General features: G+C 41.0%; 1 protein-coding gene across 1 annotated transcript in view; it reads right to left on the bottom strand.

The window, feature by feature from the left end:
• Positions 1 to 17,771, bottom strand: part of LOC103135274 (semaphorin-5A-like) — a 30,038-nt gene that overhangs the window by 5,494 nt on the left and 6,773 nt on the right. The window contains exons 2-7 of the mRNA XM_016669345.1: positions 16,183 to 16,185; positions 7,613 to 7,822; positions 4,159 to 4,329; positions 3,776 to 3,931; positions 998 to 1,042; positions 34 to 245 (exon numbers count right to left, since the gene is read on the bottom strand). Coding sequence (XP_016524831.1) covers positions 34 to 245; positions 998 to 1,042; positions 3,776 to 3,931; positions 4,159 to 4,261 — 516 coding nt within the window. The 5' untranslated portion in view covers positions 4,262 to 4,329; positions 7,613 to 7,822; positions 16,183 to 16,185. The remainder of the gene's footprint in view (positions 1 to 33; positions 246 to 997; positions 1,043 to 3,775; positions 3,932 to 4,158; positions 4,330 to 7,612; positions 7,823 to 16,182; positions 16,186 to 17,771) is intronic.

The following is a 17,771-nucleotide window of genomic DNA, read 5'->3' as shown; positions in this document are numbered from 1 at the left end:
CGGGGTGAACCGGGAGCGTGTCCGTCTACAGACCTTGATGGCTTCCACGGTGTCGTATTTGTCCAGTTTGTTGATGTGGTTGGTGATGCTGGTGTTGAGCGGGGCGGCGGAGATGGGGTGGATGACCGTGGCGTCGTGGGACTGCTGCTGGTAGCGCTGGCAGTAGGAGTAGACGAGCAGCGTGACCAGGCAGCCGAGAATGGAGCTGCTGAGACCCACTGCGATCATGTGGAAAAGGTTGAAATCTGAAAGGGGGAGGAACGGGGAGGCATATAAGCAGGCCCGACTGTGAAAGGGGTTGTTGTGAAATAATTCATCCGCTCAGATAGTTATTGATGTAATAAGTGGCATTTCTGCAATAAAACCTGCTTAAAAAGGGGGCTATTAACATTGACAACTTCCTTTCCCTCTTTTTGAAGTCGTATTCATGACAGTGAACCTGTCGACACAAACCGAGTTAAGCTCAACTCTTTATACACTAGCTCTGGGTCAAGTCTCTGACTCCTCTTGACATTATATTTAACATCTGAGACAGTGCGAGACTTTGGTTCCTGTCTTTAAGCGCTGCATTCAAAACCGTGTGGAGAGGAAAAGTACAAATTCAAAACTGGCCAATTTTGGATGTTGGCAAGGGCTTAACCAGTCCAATAAAATCCACTCTACATGCAGCAGCTGTGCAGTGCATCCTGCAAGCTAAGTAAAACAGATATACACTGCATATTGATGATACGCTAACTGTAGCTTTCCTAAAAATAAAAAATAAAAAAAATAAAAAATAAGGCAATGGGAGAATGTACACCAAAGGGCAAAAAAGGTCATAAAGCAAGCCTCCGATGGCTTTACAAAGCAAATTTCTTGAAAACTTGAACAAAAGCTCTGCAAGATGAAAAGACTTTCTTTCTTTTTTTTTTTTTACCAAGAATATGTGAGATGCCAGGTGCAATACCCTTCCTCCTTCTTTCTGTCTTTCACACTCGCACATACAGATGAGAATTACCTCCACAGCGCCTCTCCTCCTGACTGGAACGTGCGATGGAGACTTCTGAAGGAGAAGACGGAAAGCAACAAAGCAGCAACGTTAGCACCAACAACACCTCCGCACATCCTTGTTTTTTGTCACCGACGGCTTGCTCTCCTGAAGGTAAGCACGGAAATGTGTTGAAAATCGTTCAAACTTCGAAAGCTAATCAAGGCTGTGGCACCTCGAGTGGTTTATGAAAGTATCAGTTCCCATTAGAAGGAAATGAAGTACAGGACATTGGTAATGAACCCTAATGGACTACCTTTCCCATAAAATGGGATGAATGGGGGTTATAAAAAGGTAGATGGGTAATTCTGTAGAATTTCCTAATGAGGATTATATCCTATTTAATTAATACGGAAAGGTTACAAACATGGGGCTCAGTTAAATGTTTGCTCTGTCGCATAATTACTTTCCTCGTCTAAAGTTTGTGTTATTCGAATTACAGCAAAAATACTTAAGCAAAAAAAAAAAATCGCTTTTCAATAATTTGGTGTCTCAGTTGCGTTATGTGAAGCTCAAGCCTGCCGTCTTGAAAGCAGGAGCTTTGATGATCCTGGTTTAGAAGAGATGCAGAGATCAATTCTTTTCTGTGTCTAGCATTACCGACTGTCAATAAGGAGATGCCTGCATGAGCCAATGTCAATACTAACAGTGTGAGAAAGACAGGAAGGTGTGTGCAGTATATAATGGAGCTTATCGTCATGATTAAATTTGATTATGACCCTTAACTTGTCCCGCTCTTCGTCATAAGCAGCCGATATAGATTTATCAAACGGAAAAAGAGGTTGCTCGGTTTTACGTTTCTCTGCGGACGATTGACATTCATTGCCGGCTCCAGCCACCTGTAACCAAGCCACACCAAGACATTAGGAAAGCAGAAAAAGGTATCTGCGAATCACTCGAGTTTTTTCTCGAGAAAATTAAAAGCCTCGAAGTCCCGATGAAAGGAAAAATGAGGCGGTTTCACGAACAGCAGGTTTTTGCTCTCAGCTACCAGTTGGAATCCGTTTCTGCATTGTCGACCGTGATAGGGCCGGCAGCAGCGGGGGGGATCCCACAGATTTTGCCTAACAAAAGTACGTTTGCAGTAATAAAGAGGCCCGACTGTGAACAACTTGACAAAAGCTGCCTCTGAAGTGGGAAAATATCTACACCAATTAAAACATTCAGCATTAAAAGAAAGTGAAAGATTTTTTTTCTTTCTTTTCATCAAACTCAGCTGTGACCATCAATAAATAATTATTTTTTTCTAATCAAATTTTACTGAACCTGGACAAAAAGCTGAAACTGAGATGAAACAGATTAAAAACGAGTTAACACAGAAAGCAGCTGTTTGGGTATAAGAAAATTGGGCTGAAGGAAAAATATGCTCTCCTGTTCCTCAGTGAATGACAATTAAAGACTTTTGATGCTTTGCACTGCTCGCGTTGTGCACCAACTATTGCTTGTTCAAAGAGGTCAACTGCTCATCTGTGGAAATAATGCCATTAAAATAATTACTTGTTCTAAAATATCAAGATTTCTGGTGCAGAAAAGAGGTTTATATCTAAAGCCTAAATCCTTTGATAGTTGCCCGGTAACACACTCGCTCGTTTAATGGAGCGAATAATTAAATGTAACATTTTCCACTACATATAACTAACAAAACGGGGCTCAAAGTAAACATTATAACACCTAAAAGTAATCAATGTGTTACTATGCTTGGGAACAAGGCCAATGAGGCCTCCCTGTCTTCCTTATCTCATTTCCCAAATTTTCTCATCCATCTTCATTCCCTCTTTTCTCCTCTCATCCCACTTGACATTCTATTTTTATGCCTTTCAACTTCCTCATCCCTCTTTACAACCTCTTCTTTCCATCCCACTCATCAGCCTCATATATAACTCAATTTCATTTGACGCATCCCGCTTTAGGTCTCTTTTTCATTCTTATCATCCCTCTTTCAATTCTCTCTCTCTCTCTCTTTCTCTCTCTCTTATTATTCTCATTCCCCCTCTCAGTCTTATCATCCCGACCACTTTTCACTCACTGCGGTGGGATGGTTGCTCGATACCAAAATCATTCATATCGTGTGACGATGTCCACCAATAAAAGCGTCCTAACCTAACAAAGTCTCTCTGGTATGACGTGAGTTACGAAGAGAGCTGGAACACATTTGCCTTCTGCAAAGAAAGAAACTGAATCCAATCTTCCAAGGTTTTGCTTCCTTTACTGTATAAATCTTCCTCCGGGGTCAGTTTATCAGTAAGTACCTGTTTTCTTCCTGCACTCCTTTCTCCACCTATCCCTGCTTATTACACCGACTTTAGAGTGACTCTAAATTTATGATAACGACAAAACTAGAAAGGCTCCCACTCACTAAGCAACAAAGGCAAGACTGTCATGGAAACGGTAAAACTTCTTCTTTTACGTGTAGCAACGTAATCAAAGAATAATTTCTTCGGTTTTAGATAAAATAAAAAAAAACAGAGCTTTCACTGCGGTACTTAAGCAGCAGAGCTCACCCACAATGTAATCACATCCTGGACTCGGGAGTTGTTCTTCAGAATGTTTCTAATTCAACCCAAAAGGCTGAATTATCTCCCAGCCTGACCTCTAACACGCTTCGAGAAATCAATAATGCACTCAATTATCACAGGTTTCTTGAAAACGAACTGAATTACCACTGCGCTGGTGGTGGCGTACGCTCCTCGCGCTCCCCAGGATGTGTGTTAAATCATGCGGAAGTGACATCACAAAGCGTGCCCTCACCTGGTATAAAGTTGGAGTCAGGGGAGCAGGGTCTGGTCTCGCTGCTGTTTCCTGAGCACTGGTTTCCAGTGGGGAAAAGGACGTCGCAGTGACGCACTCGCAGCTGGGCGCCGCTGGAGTCACAGTGGGACCACTCGGACCAGCTGGACCAGCTCTCTGGAAAACACAGCAATGGCAGCGTTGTCTCACACAGCCTGCTGAGTGCGAGTCTGCGCCGCGCCGAATGACTCCCTGTGCATTAGTGGTGCACAGGGACGCCCTTCGGGAGGCTGAGAAAAAAAAAAAGAAGAAAGAAAAACAACAAACCCGGGAAAGGAGCGCCGCCTGCATCGGAGCTCTCTCAAGTCTTTTCCACTTAAGAGGTGGAAAATGTTTGTGTGTACCTGGACAAGTCTGCGTGTTGCACAGTGCTTCCTCGGTGTGCAGACCCAGGCAGATGTCTCCTCCGTAGGCTGGCGGAGGGTTGCTGCAGGTCCTCGTCCTCATGTAGTGTCCTCCTCCGCAAGTCACAGAGCACTTGGACCACGAAGACCAGCAGGACCAACTGCCGTCCACTGAAACCAGAAGTTTTTCATAAATACTTAATGCGGAAAGATTGCGCGATTTACTCAAATTAATAGGCTTCCCTTTTGGTACTGAATACAGAACAGGAGGAAACAGTCAATGTTAGTAATTTTCACACCATTTGATTTTTCAGACCTAGCTAGTATTTTGACCAGCAAGAGGGGAAATTAAGTAATTTGATTTTGGTTTCGTTCACAGGCACAAATATGTTGTCATTGACAAGGTCCTGGTATGATATCAGACTGCGGTTATTTTGCTCTGAAAAAAAAATCATCAAGTTTAAAAATGAAGCTTCCTAGTCCAGTCCATCCATTTTTGATAAGGCCAACATCGGGGCCATCCAAGAAGCACAATGGTGGCCTCTTTTATCATACCAGGGGGTTTATTGGACAAAGAAGACAGGAAACTCCTTCCAAATGCTTCACAACTCCACATCGCTGTACTGTGCTTGAAAGCAGGATCCTCAGCATATTTAACTCAACTCTGCCATTCCTGATAAGAAGAGTGATCAAATAGCCATCATGGCCAGGTCCTTGTTAATGGTCCTGGTGTAATGGCTGCAGCACATTAAATTAGTGGAGTGCATAAATTAAATAAATATTTGAGCTCATATTTGCAAATTGCACTCTTTTGGGAGTGAATGAATCCATAATCCCGTTGACTCAACTCTTGCTTTTAAAAAGCACGCATAACATCCCTAAACTCTCCCCACCAAAAAAAAAATATTTAAAAAAAAAATAAATAAAAAAAAATCACTAAAAGCCCAGAACTACCATAAAATTCATTACACTAATGATGCGTGCATGTAAACTCTTTAGTTGAACGCGAGGACGGTTTTTATATTCGGAAAGTGTAGGTACTGCGCCGACTTTAAAGCATTTTCCAGCGTACAAAGTCTTCCGGGTCATTAGCAAAGACGAGTATCCAGAAGCACAATCCCGTGTAAACTTACGTTTATATCGACGACACCCAGACATGCAAACAAACGTGCATTTACGCGAGTCAAGCAGGTAGAAACAAAAAGAGAAAAGGGAGCACAAGTATGTGGAAAGCTTTCACACGAGCCTGAGCGGAGGTAAATACCCCTTCCCGATCATTTGTTTAACACCTCCCTTCATTGCAGCAGCCTGAAACCCTCGTCTCATCTCCTTTTAAAGACTCAAGGATGGCTGGCGGCGCTAAATGGGTAATTGAAGTTGCCGAAGCTTTTTGTCATCTCAGTGTAATTTCTCTATCGCAGAGTGACACATAAGTCGATTCTTAGCCCTCGATGATGTATCGCCTCATCGGAGAAGCAGACGCAGTTAAAACACGGATTCATTCGTTTCCAGAGCGGACGGACGGAAGGCGCGGCGCCTTTTTCTTTGCCTTCTCTTGCACAGAAAAACTAACACATTAAAAAAAGAAGGAGTGGATTAGCCATGGGAGGTTTACAACTGGTCTACCAGCGCAGTCTGCCAGCCTCAAAATAATATCTCACTTTCAGAGGGGTGCTAATTGAGGAGACATTAGTATTCATTGCTACCCGAGCCGGGTTAAGCTGGCCCCTTTGGGGGACGGGAGCATGGAGCTGTTCATCAACACACCGTAACTGTGGCATTATTGTAGTCAACATCCAAGAATAGGAATAACGCTTGTATTAAGGCAAGAGACGCTGCACAGAAAGAAAATCAAAGCCTGTTCATGTGTCCTTTCGCTCCCCTGGAGCGGCGCAGTCTGCACGGATGAACCCGCTCTTTGATCTACCCCAAATCTTCCTCACGACCTGACAACAGCTCACTTTACGAAATACAAACTTGAGATGCCGGGGTGAGTTTTTAACCGAATTAATTAAAGCAGCGCTGATGGACTTTCAGGACAGTGTCCGTCTTAAACCTCGAACAAGTCATTAAGACGGATTGATTGAGGGGGAGTGGGGAGGATAAAACGGCAACCGATCAAACCCGCTTTTCTTCACGACGCTTCATTGATAAGAACTCGAGACGACGCCACACTTGCCTCTTCAGTGGCCGTGCTGAACACCAGGTGGGCTTAATGCTAAACTGAGTACTGGATTTCCAGTCAGACGGCTTTGCTTCCCTCGTCAGAGAGGGCATTCTTTTAATTAGAAAGCTTCCCCTCTTCTTCTTCTGTCAGATGACTGTTGAAAATACATTGTCTTGGGGCTTTTCACAACAGAATAAGGTCTTCCCATGGCTGGCAACATAATTACACAGCAATAGTAATTACATACAAGAGAGCCAGAGGGATTGTCTCCTTGATTCTTGGTCTAAATCTGGTCTCCGTCACACCTTTTATCTGCATCCGATTTCTTCTGTGGGTTTTAATGATTCTGTAGGTCATCTGTCACTGTTATTCTTTATCCATTAATCAAGAAGAAGAAAGAACATGTAGCTTCAATGCAGTGGGAGGTCTGTGTTTTTTTTTTTTTTTAATCTGCAAGAGTGAAAAGAGAATTTGCCATTTTATTGACTCTCTTAATTGTTCTGATCTTTGTGAATCTTCTGCTCTCTCTGTGACTGTTTGGATTTATTTTTTTTATTCTAAGCAATGTGCTTCTCAGATGTTAAAGCTAATTGAGCAAGTGATCTGAATAAGCTTGGAACTTTCTTCACAATTGTTTTAGTGCATCGTTGTGAACAGGAAGGAAAGGGATGCATTGTTTCCAAAGTGTCTCTGTGTCATCTAATAGATCTTAAAAAAAAAAAAACATTAGAATCTGCTGTTCAATGTGGAAAAAAAAACAAAAGTATAAAATGAACATGCATTAGGATCTAATACAAAAAAAAAAAAAAAAAAAAAAAAAAGATCCAGTGTTAATGAGCCTATCAGCATCACTTGAAAGTGTTTGCTCACTCTGTATTGTAAAAGGTTTTCCAAATCGGTCTGATAATTGAGAAATTTCTTGTCCACGTCGCTCTTTAGGTCACTACAGATGTAGTTCTGGATTTGACCAGGCCATTTTAAAATAAACTTTCTTCAGATTAAGCAATTTTATTGTCACTTTGATGCAAAAAAAAATAAAATAAATAAAGACTTGACACTGGGATAGAGATTCATCTTCTAGCAGGGCATCAACACAGATAATACAGCCATAAAATGGTTTTTATGCGTAAAAAAACAGTAAAGCCATGTATAATTTTTTATTAAAATTCTCCTTCCAATGCCTAATATTGTGCCACTAAGTGATTCTGAATACAGTATGACAAAAAAAAAAAAGTTAATGTGAACACTTTTCCAAGGCGTTGTGCTTAATATTTGAAAATGTCCTACCTGGACAAGGCGTGATGTTACACTCCTGAAACTCCTGCGCCGGGCCCAGGCACGTCTGTCCTCCATACCGCGGCTCTGGGCTGCTGCAGGTCCTCTTTCTGCTCCGAATGCCTCGGCTGCAGTCTCTGCTGCACTGAGACCAGGAACTCCAGGAGGACCAGCCGCCATTCACCGTGTGGCCAGAGATCCTCCCCAGACGAAGAACTTCACCTGCGAGGTACAGAGATTTGCACAAGACTAATAACGAGACGCTTAAATTCCAGGACGGAGTGCGTCTCACCATAATGAATCATTTGAAAGATATGCAACTGGATTTTTAACACTTCACTCCATTCTAGGCAGCGTTGTGAGTATTTGACCAGGTGGAAAGTCAATCTGTGGGGAATGAGTAAGAGGTGCTACTTTTTGATGCTTTTTAAATGTATCATTTAAAAAAACGTGTTATTCAGAGGCACTGACGTGTTCAATGATACAGATATTTACTTTTGAGAGATGGGCTGAGGATTTTGAAAAAAGAAGCTGGATTTTGTAGGTAAGCCACGGTGTTGAGGATGATTCGAGGAATATACCAAATTGACTTAAAAAAAAAAACTGTAACTACATTTAAGAGACTATAAATGAAGCTGTTTGACCTGCTTATTTTTTTACATGTAAGATTTGTATTTGTTCATCTTCCACAACATTCCTTTCTAAGATATTCCCAGAGGGCTCACACACTAACCCCTGCCAGTACGTCACCTCTACTCTGATCAGTCTAATTAAACCCAACTGAGCATGCCCTCACTTTTCCGCCCCCCGTTCCAACTGTTCGCTGCTCCGCAGGGCCGCAGACGTTTTTCTTAATATACTTCGTGTCAAAAATGTGATCCGTCATGCATTCCTTTTCATTCCAGAGATCCTACACGGACGACATCGGTCGACTAATCAGAGGTCTCTCGTCTGGAACCAGTCAGGCTGTGAGTTTTTAGATGAAATCCAAAGAAAAACGTCCTTTCAGTTAAACTGTAATCACTGCGTGCATTAATCAGCTCTGTGTTCAGAGGCAGACATCAGGATGATCAGAGAGGGATGGCTTTTTGCGTTGACCGAAATGAGGGAATCCATCTGTTTGACTCGATGAGAATCCCCTCCAGGCAGAGAGAATCACTGTCCGTGCACTTCTCTGATGAATCCCTCTCTCCTCACAAAACTTCGCTGGTGTGTTTTAAGCTGGATATTCACCCTTTTGCACATGCGCTGCTTCCTTTTTGGTAAGAGTGGGAATATAATTCACCCGCTGTTCAAAAGGACAGAAAAAACGCCCAAAAAAACATCCCGATTCTTGTTAATCTTTGCTTTATTACATGCAGTCACCGTCTCACTTAGCTTCCTTAGTGCCTCTTTTTTATCCCCGCTACTCCCCTTCTTCCTTCGCCGTCGTTAACCGTGCTCCGTATTTTTCCATTTCAACTCCTTTCCCCCGTCCTCCAGCTTGGCCTTGCCGTTTCGTCAACGTGCTCTTTTCACTGACAGTTATCACTGCGCTCCTGCTTTGTATTCTCAGGGACGATGCGTTTACCCGGCGCAAATCCACGACCTCTTCGTAACTGTGGCTGACCTTGCCGGTGCACAGGCCGGCTAACCTGGCATCACGCTGCCTTGAGCGCTGACAAGCACACCGAGGACTCCGGGGGCCCCTGCTTTTTATCGATTCTGAGGAGGCAGTGGAATGGACAGTCCCAACTTCCACTTTGACCTGTGCTCTTTATCAAGCCCTCTGGGAGCTGAAAGACTAGACCACCTCTCTGAAGGCAATGGAGAGATTCATGAACAGTCTTCTCAAAAGTGGACACAATCTTTACACAAAGATTTATTGAAATAGATATAAACAGACCATTCCTCGTATTCTGCTCTACCGTCCGGCTGATGATGTAACATTTTGTCAGCTGCATCTTCTGGGTAGGGGCCGTTACGAGTCTCTGGACAACCCACATCTTTGTGACAATATTGTTCATGTGTCAGCAGCAGTACCAGTCAGAGGGTGGCATAAAATCGTAATGTGGTGACATTATGAGCAGCAGAAGAAAAACAACAATGGAGCTTGTTTTGCAGAAACACATTAAGGTCAGATTGGCTCTTTTACCAGTCTTGATGCTGTATCCCTCAGGTACAACAAAAACTGTTTCTATTCAGGCTGCCTTCCCAAGATAAATAAATGTTTAAAAAAAAACAAACCTGAGTTGATGAACAAACTGCTGTTCTTATGCTGGAAGCTCATTGTATGTTATCAGACTTGAGATACAACGTCTACCAAAACTAATGGTACTAGGAAATATCTGGAGTTTTCTTATTGGAGAAGCTAAGAGAAAAAATAATAGAAAAACAAAATAAATTGTCTGCCCGATGATCTACGCATTGACATCATTCAGGGAAAGCTTACATTCAGCCGTGAATGTAAGCTGAATGTAGCAACTTAACTGGATTACTCAAAAGATTTTTTTTAAGAGGATACAGTTTTTAATTATTGATATTGTCCTCATAATTATCACAATTATGTTGTCAATTGCTGCAGCAAATTGAACTCTCCGTGTTTTTCCCTGTTTTTTTTGCACTTTCGCTTATGCCGCAGCATGAGCTCTCTTCTATTTTTTTCTACTTTCAAAATAAATTAGCAGTGTAATAATAAGAACTTCATTAAAATTCAGCCGTGCATTTCTTTTTTTGCTGCTTTCTTTTCCTCTTCTGAGTAAATAGCATAAAATGTACTTTGGATTGACAGGTGTATGCATGTACACTAAGAAACTTGCCTTGCCTAGAACATGACTGTTCAGGGGCGAGACGAAATATTTTTCATACCTTTTCCCCTCTAAATAATTTCCTTTCAACAAAGCAAAAATGCATTTTTTTTAAAAGCAACACTTTCCTTTGATCACTCTAAATGCAGTGACGTTGTTTTGTTTTTGCGGGGGGAAATGTTCTGCTTTGAAAGTATCAAAGTACATGATACTGAGCATGGACATAACTGCATACAGTGAAAGTCAGTCGTGAAATCTGTTTCACATTGATCAGAGCTCACGCTTCACAATTTTCTTAACCGTGTAATAATTCACAAACATTCCTGTAATTCCTGATTTAACGCCAAAAAGCTTTAATTGCAGTCAGCAAGTCACAATCTTCTTATCACATATTACATGCTCTATTCGCCTCATCTTTTTCCATCACTGACCACACCGGTATGCTTGTCTCGCTTCATGCTCCGCTCAGACGTCAGCAGCTCCACTTTAAGGTTGCTCTTTGAAGTACTTTAGATATTAAATAGCCCCCTTTAATCCCAAAACAAACACCAGGAGCCTTTTCTTTAAAAAAAAAAAAGAAAAAAGAAAAAGGTCGAAACTAGATCGATTGATCCACCAAGAGCCGTGCAGAACCGAAAGGATTTAATCCTCACTCTCCTGATGAGCTAGCTTCAGGAAGAGTAGAAAATATGGACAGAGTACAACATCAAAACACCTCACCTGCTTAACATCACATCCAGCTCACAGGCAGAATAAAAACTAAAGTCCAAAAAAACAAAAAAAACAAAAAACAAAAACCTTAGTGCAGAGAGGTGGATTAAATGAGGCAACATCAATACCCAAAACTGTGCAATCTTGTGTACTGTATGGACGAAATGACATCTGTGCTTCTAAAACAAGTGGAAGTGAGAGACAGAAAAGTAGCAAAATCACCACTTTCAGCGGAGAGCAGAGATCCGCTGTCAAGTTTCATCAACAAAAAAATAATAAAAGATCACACAGAGAGAGAGAGAGGAAAAAAAACAAAAAAAAACTGTCTTCCAAGCTGTCTTACATTGTACACTGCATGCTGGCTTGCCATTACTTGTCCTCCCCCTTTTACTTTACCTTTGAGATCATCAATGTCCCCCTGTGGACCAACCAATTTCTTCCAACATGCATGTGTGAAAGTGCCAATGTTACATCTTGTGAAAATTAGGGGGTCCGGGTTTGTTTGCAGTCGCACAACGTGACAGTATTTTCTGTGCTGTCCAAAAGAAGCTCTCCCAGGAGATTTTACCCAAATAAGGTTTGTCAGAGTGCAAAAATAAAACACAACCGTGAAAAAAATTCATGAGGGCCCCCACAGACATGCACGGAAACACAAATAGTCTGGTCATCGACCACTTTATGGGAACATCTGTTTATTTAATGCAGTCCAAAGCTTCACTGGCTGTATTGGATTGTATTACGAGGAAAGGAGTCCCATATACTACAACTGCTCATTACAACCTCAGCAATAAACTATAGGCAGAATTACTTAACGCAGCATCAACAAACACTGAATATACTGCTGCTTTGTTAATCATGGACCAGAGAAAAATCCAGAATATGGGGACATGTGTAATGTGGGTACATGAGATTATGTCCCTATATTACATATTTCATAAAATATGGAGACATTATGCAGGTTAAATTAGTGTGATTGAGTGTTCCTAGCAATTGCTTGAGTCATAGTGTTTGTTGTGGAAAATTAAAGTTATGGAGTATACGCCTTCAAAAAAGTTAGAGCTGCATTTGCAATAATTAAATTTACACGAGGAAAGTCCAACAGACCTAATTTTCTAACGTTATAGGTCCTTAAATTTCTGTGAGTCAGCATTGCTTACTTCAAATCAAATGCTACGGTTATGCGGTCAATATTAGACTTAATATTTCAGTGCAAGAAGCAATCGGCAATCCCAGAATCTGAATCTCCAAGACAAAGAAAAAGAGGGTTCTCACACAAGAAGTAGACGATACAAATCCGACAAAAAACCTAAGCAAAATAATGCATTTAATTATTAAACAATCGCCACACACTTTCTTGTTTAAAACCATTAAACAATTTTAATGAGTTTTAGCTCATTAAAATTTTAACAAGCTAAAACTCAAAGGCACATTTTAAGGATTTTAGGAGAAGTGTGAATGATTAGACACTTCCAATAAATTGGTTTAAGTCTGTGCAGCACTGCTGCTTTTCATAAACTCTCAAACTGTTTTTCACGTAACATTTTCTCCTGAGTTTATTTTCCATTCATGAAAGCTAAATTGGTTCACTTCCATAGACTGCATGTTCTCATGACAACAAGGCAGGGCTGTCTTAAATGCATTAACAAAAACTAAAGCCTTGAATAGAGATAATGGGTGTAACCCTTGGTAGCCTTTCTAATCAGACACTTTGCATGCTTTCATAGAAGTTTGATTGAAAAAACATTAATGCATTAAGCTGAAGGCCTGGTTTATTTATTTATTTTTAACACTGGAGTCGTAGCTGCATATTAAAACCTCTGAAATAAAACATGAGACTTATGAGTATGATTTTCAAGAAATGCACTCAGGTGCGACACTGTCCCCGTAATGAAGGATACGTCAAAAATCACTTCTAGTTTTAGGCCAAATCGAAGTGAAATTAATCCTATTGATCAAATATTCTCTGTGAAAAATACCCTGGGACTAATCAATTTTCTAATTTGCGTCCAATTTGGTGAACGGAATGAAAAACGAACCTGGCTGCAAACCAACATTTAAAAAAAACAACCATTTAGCCATTTTCTGCAACGCCGTCTGAGTGCACGCACAGTCTAAGTTCCTGCGGCAAGGTGACACGTGGAGTTTGCTCTGCTGCAACTTTCCAGCTTCAATAGAAGACATGAATAAAGTGCAGCTCATGAGATTTTAATGGGAAACGCGCTCCGTCATCTCCGTCATCTGACAGGTTACACAACGCAAAGTCAAAACAATCAGGAGAAACCGTAAAGTTTACGTGTACAGGAAACCTGCACCATACAACGGCGGTGTAACAATCCACGGACTAATATGCACGATCATATTATATTATATGTTATCGCGTAGAAACGAGTGAGGACAATGTGTCTTTTATGAAGACGACGTGGTCTGTTTTCTGGAATTGCACTGGCGACGAAAATGCATGCACAGCTCCAACACTGCCTACGATCATCACAAACCGAGCAGAGTCTGCTTACAGGGTGGAGGTGTGAGGTCTGACATTGAGGTGTAAGGAGAAAAAAAAAAAAAAAAAACATCTGCTCAACGTCAGCAAAACCAAGGAGCAGGCTTGAGGCTCGGGGTGGGGTGAGGGAAGCTTGGCAACCCTCCATCTATATAACAGGAAAAGCAAAAGTGAGGGTCAGCTGCTTCAGATTTTTTGGGATTAACATCCGCTGAAGAGTTGGGCTTGACACAGACTGTTAAACAAGAAGGTTTGGGACAAGGTGGAGGCTCTGCATGGAGTCCAGTACACTCATCAAAATGATTTTCCCGTTTCTCATCGAGGAGCTTGCTGACTGGCATCATTCGGTCTGCTCTGGAAATCTGCAGAGGATTGTTTGCACCGCACAGCACTAAGCTAGGAATGGGGCTGCCACCGATCACATACCTCTGCAGCTTTAATATGCCTGGAACAGATGTTCTCTGGATCCAAGTATTTGAGACGCCCCACTCATTTCCCTACTATTTAGTAAAAAAAAAAAAAAAACAAAAGCTGAATGAGTTCTAAAATTAGCAAGAGCTCAGGGAGTTCTGAGACATTTACCCATTTGTCTCAATTCCGATATCCTCATAAGTTATTAAGCATATTCGAAGCAAATCTGACAATGTGCTTTCATTCAGCTGCTTTTCACCTTCCAGATGACAATCTAAGGGGAGGAGGAGTCTCGTGGCATTTTAGGTTTGGACTGGGAACTCAGGAAAATCTCACTGCAAAGTCCAAATAAAGTGCATGTGTCTGCAACAAGTTCACGATCAGAACTACGTTGACATACCTGTGCTGCATCAAGTCAAATACGGAAAACAAAACATAGTAAGACATGGTAAAAAATTTTTGCTACTTTGGTTTCAGGCAAAAACCACAGTCAGCATGCATCAAGCAGGCTGGTAGTACAATCTTAATTTTCTCAAACACCTACTTTCTAAAAAATACATTAAAAGAAAAGAGATTCCTTTTGATCCTCTATTTAAAGGCATTCTTAGAAAATTTGTATCTTACAGATAAAACGATTCACATACTTTAGGGTGGTACCTTCTGGCCATTTTTTTTTTTTAAAGAATCTGACTTCAATATGAAATGATGTTCTTACCGTTTCATTGTAAGGACAAAAAAGAAAAAGAAAAATTAACTTTTCTTTGACTTTTTAAATATTTTATTTAATATGAAAAAGAAGTATATGTACATCTTTCCATTGGTCCATTATACCCAGACGTCAAACAGAACAAATGGGTCTTTGGTTCTCATCAAACAAGTCAGGATTTCTTTGGTGTTTCAGTGAACTGAGGGGAGGAACTCAGCCTCTGTTTCTCTACCCAATGCAACAACAGATGACACTGATGGCAGTAATAGATTCAGTTTTGGGTCCATGTTATTGTGTTTGCAAGAGGAGGTAAAAATAACTGGACTTTGTTCTTCAAAGTAGACTTGCTTCTACTGAACAAACATCCAACCCACCGTTGCTTTGTGAGAAACAAATCTTCACTGTTTGCTGTGGGCGGTGATCAGAAAGTGAACCAAAGTCAGATGAGAAAAGTAGAAAGCATCTCCCAATCAGATTGTGTACCAAAAATACTTCCTGATCTCCGTTGTTAAGCTGAATGCATCACAACTTGCTTTGCTCGAAACACATTTTTTGACAAGCAGCATTGGTTTTACTGTAGGCTTTATTTAGTTCAATACAGTCTTGGGTGGTCTCTCTCACTATCACGTTGGTGTTCCTGTTCCATCTGAAAGCATTCTGATGGATCACCACAATTGTAAATCATTGGTTAGAGCGGATATTGGATATTTCCGGGGTCATGGACTTAAACTCTGATTACCTACCTGCCTTTTATGCCTGTATCATTCATGATCTAGATCTTTAGTGATCTAGATACTAAAACCCATACACCAGCAGCTTCAGGTGCTTGTCAAAAAGTACTACTCTATTGTTTTCTATTAAACAACCTTGTTCAACAGTGTCTGGTCTGCCTGGCAACTCTTTTCGAACCTGTTTTACTTTGAAAGAACCAGAAATCTGTTCTGTTTGGGTTCAGGGCGCCAATTGACACTTGTTAATAGACGATGCTCACTGTGCATTTCTCTTTAGACAACAAGAAGAGTGGCTCCTTGATATTAATAAGTCTCCATAGCAACTTTTTGATGCATATCAACTGGATGTTCTAATGTCATAGGAGAAAACCATTCCTATCCTACGTTATTAAACGTGGTCATCTGCAAAGCGAGGAGGTGAAAGATCCTTCTCTCTTCATGAGAGAAGAAGCAGAGTGAGCTCAGTTAGAATAGTGTCTGATGACTGCAAAGTATTGACATCTGGCCCATGTTTTAAGAAATAAAACATATTTCTTAACATGGATTCTCCCCCACCGCCATGGAATAACTTTGCTTTTAAACTTTGTTTGAATGAGATTATGGTACTTCAATAAAGATGCGGGTATTTTAAGGCTTTTTAAAAAGAGTGACAAAAGGGATGGTTGGATACCATGTCATTACAGGGTGGAGCATAACGCAATCTCCCCACAGATCTACCCTTATTGGTGTTATTACACCGTCTGTTTGAAACAAATAGACACCAAAACACTTTGTCATGGATGCTATTTGTGGTAGTTTAACTACAGAGAGAGGTACCTCAGATACCGCCTGCTGTATAATTTCAATAAGGCACACAGGTCTTGGCTTAGAAACAGAGCGACGCCACAGGAAAAGGAGGATGGAGTGCAGCTGAATGACAGACAAACAATAAGGGTAGCGGAACAGCAGTCATCCGTCAGAGTCGGCTCTAAGCACCGTCGCATGTCTAATGCCTGCTCATGACATCAGTGCAGGAGAAACTAATCTCACAGCCATAAGAGGACTGTGGCCTTGGTACCAGATCAGCTGAAGTAAAACACATCAGGCTGCTGACACACCACTGTTTCTTCCTGAGGAAAAAAAAAAAATGAAGACATCATTCATCGACACTCACCAGGAAAATTACAAACTCACAGCCTTCGACAGAAATGCCTTTCATCTTTCCTCTGCTTTCTTTTGCCCCCCTCGTGTGTCTGCCTCTGTTTTTGTCACATGCAAATGATGAGCTGCTGAGATGAATACACATAATTCTCAGGGTTTGCTATTACTGGTTCATCATAAAACTAGGCTGAATGAATACTTTGAATATTTATTCAGCAAATTCAGCAGGAGCATGTTTCGAAGACGAGACGTGTGAAATAAATAAAAAAGAATTTATCCTTCGCGCAGCAGTCACCGAGAGTATTAATAACACTTGATATGTATTTTTAATAGAGACTAAATAACGATGTACAAATAGATGATTTCATCAAATAGGAGAAAGGGTGAATTTAATCTGAATGCTTATTTACAGGGAGATGATTATTAATTTATCCATTGTTGTTGTGAAGCTGTGTAGGCAGACTAGTTTTGAAATTGAAACTAGTGTATGACATTTCAAGAATGTCACAAACTCAAAAATAAGAGAAAAACAAATATGGTGACTAATCCAACAACATTATGTCCGTTTCAGTATAATCTCCTGTCGGTAAATATAAAATCGTATAGTGTCACGGCAAAACGCACACAGCCCCTTCATGAAATATACAAGTAAAACAGATTGAGTGCTTTCCAAAAACTTTTTAAACATTGTTTGAAAACAATCTAGATAATAAAATAATTTTATTTCTTTGGTACTTAGTAAAGCCACCTTTCCAACTTCGTAGCATCCCGATCTCTACAAGGCAAAAGCATCCCACAGCCCGACGCTGCGTTTAGCATGTCTTGTAGTGGAGATGGTGTGTTGAGTGAGATGTGCAGCGTTAATTCTTGTAGGGTTTTGCACAAGACAGATTATCTAATTTTGATCTCATTTGACCACTGTGCAAAGCATCCACTTGAGCTCATTTCAGTTCTTATTTCAAACATTGTCTTCAAGCCACATTTCCATAATAACCGGATTTGATCCACTAATTACCACTTACAAATAGCTGTCTGGGGGAGCGATTTGTGTGAGCAAAGGGGGTGGGGGGTGGATTCCTGTTCTACTCAGCCCCGGCTCCAGACGAACAACGAGGGGAATCAACTTTTTGGGGGACAAAATGAATCATAGCTGAACGTAGACAACAACATCGGTAGCCTACAGGCT

The sequence above is a fragment of the Poecilia formosa genome, unplaced genomic scaffold (assembly GCF_000485575.1).
Source record: "Poecilia formosa unplaced genomic scaffold, Poecilia_formosa-5.1.2 Scaffold22, whole genome shotgun sequence".
Classification (NCBI taxonomy): Eukaryota; Metazoa; Chordata; class Actinopteri; order Cyprinodontiformes; family Poeciliidae; genus Poecilia; species Poecilia formosa.
Note: the sequence above shows the minus strand (reverse complement) of the source record. Positions and strands in the feature narration are given on the sequence as shown.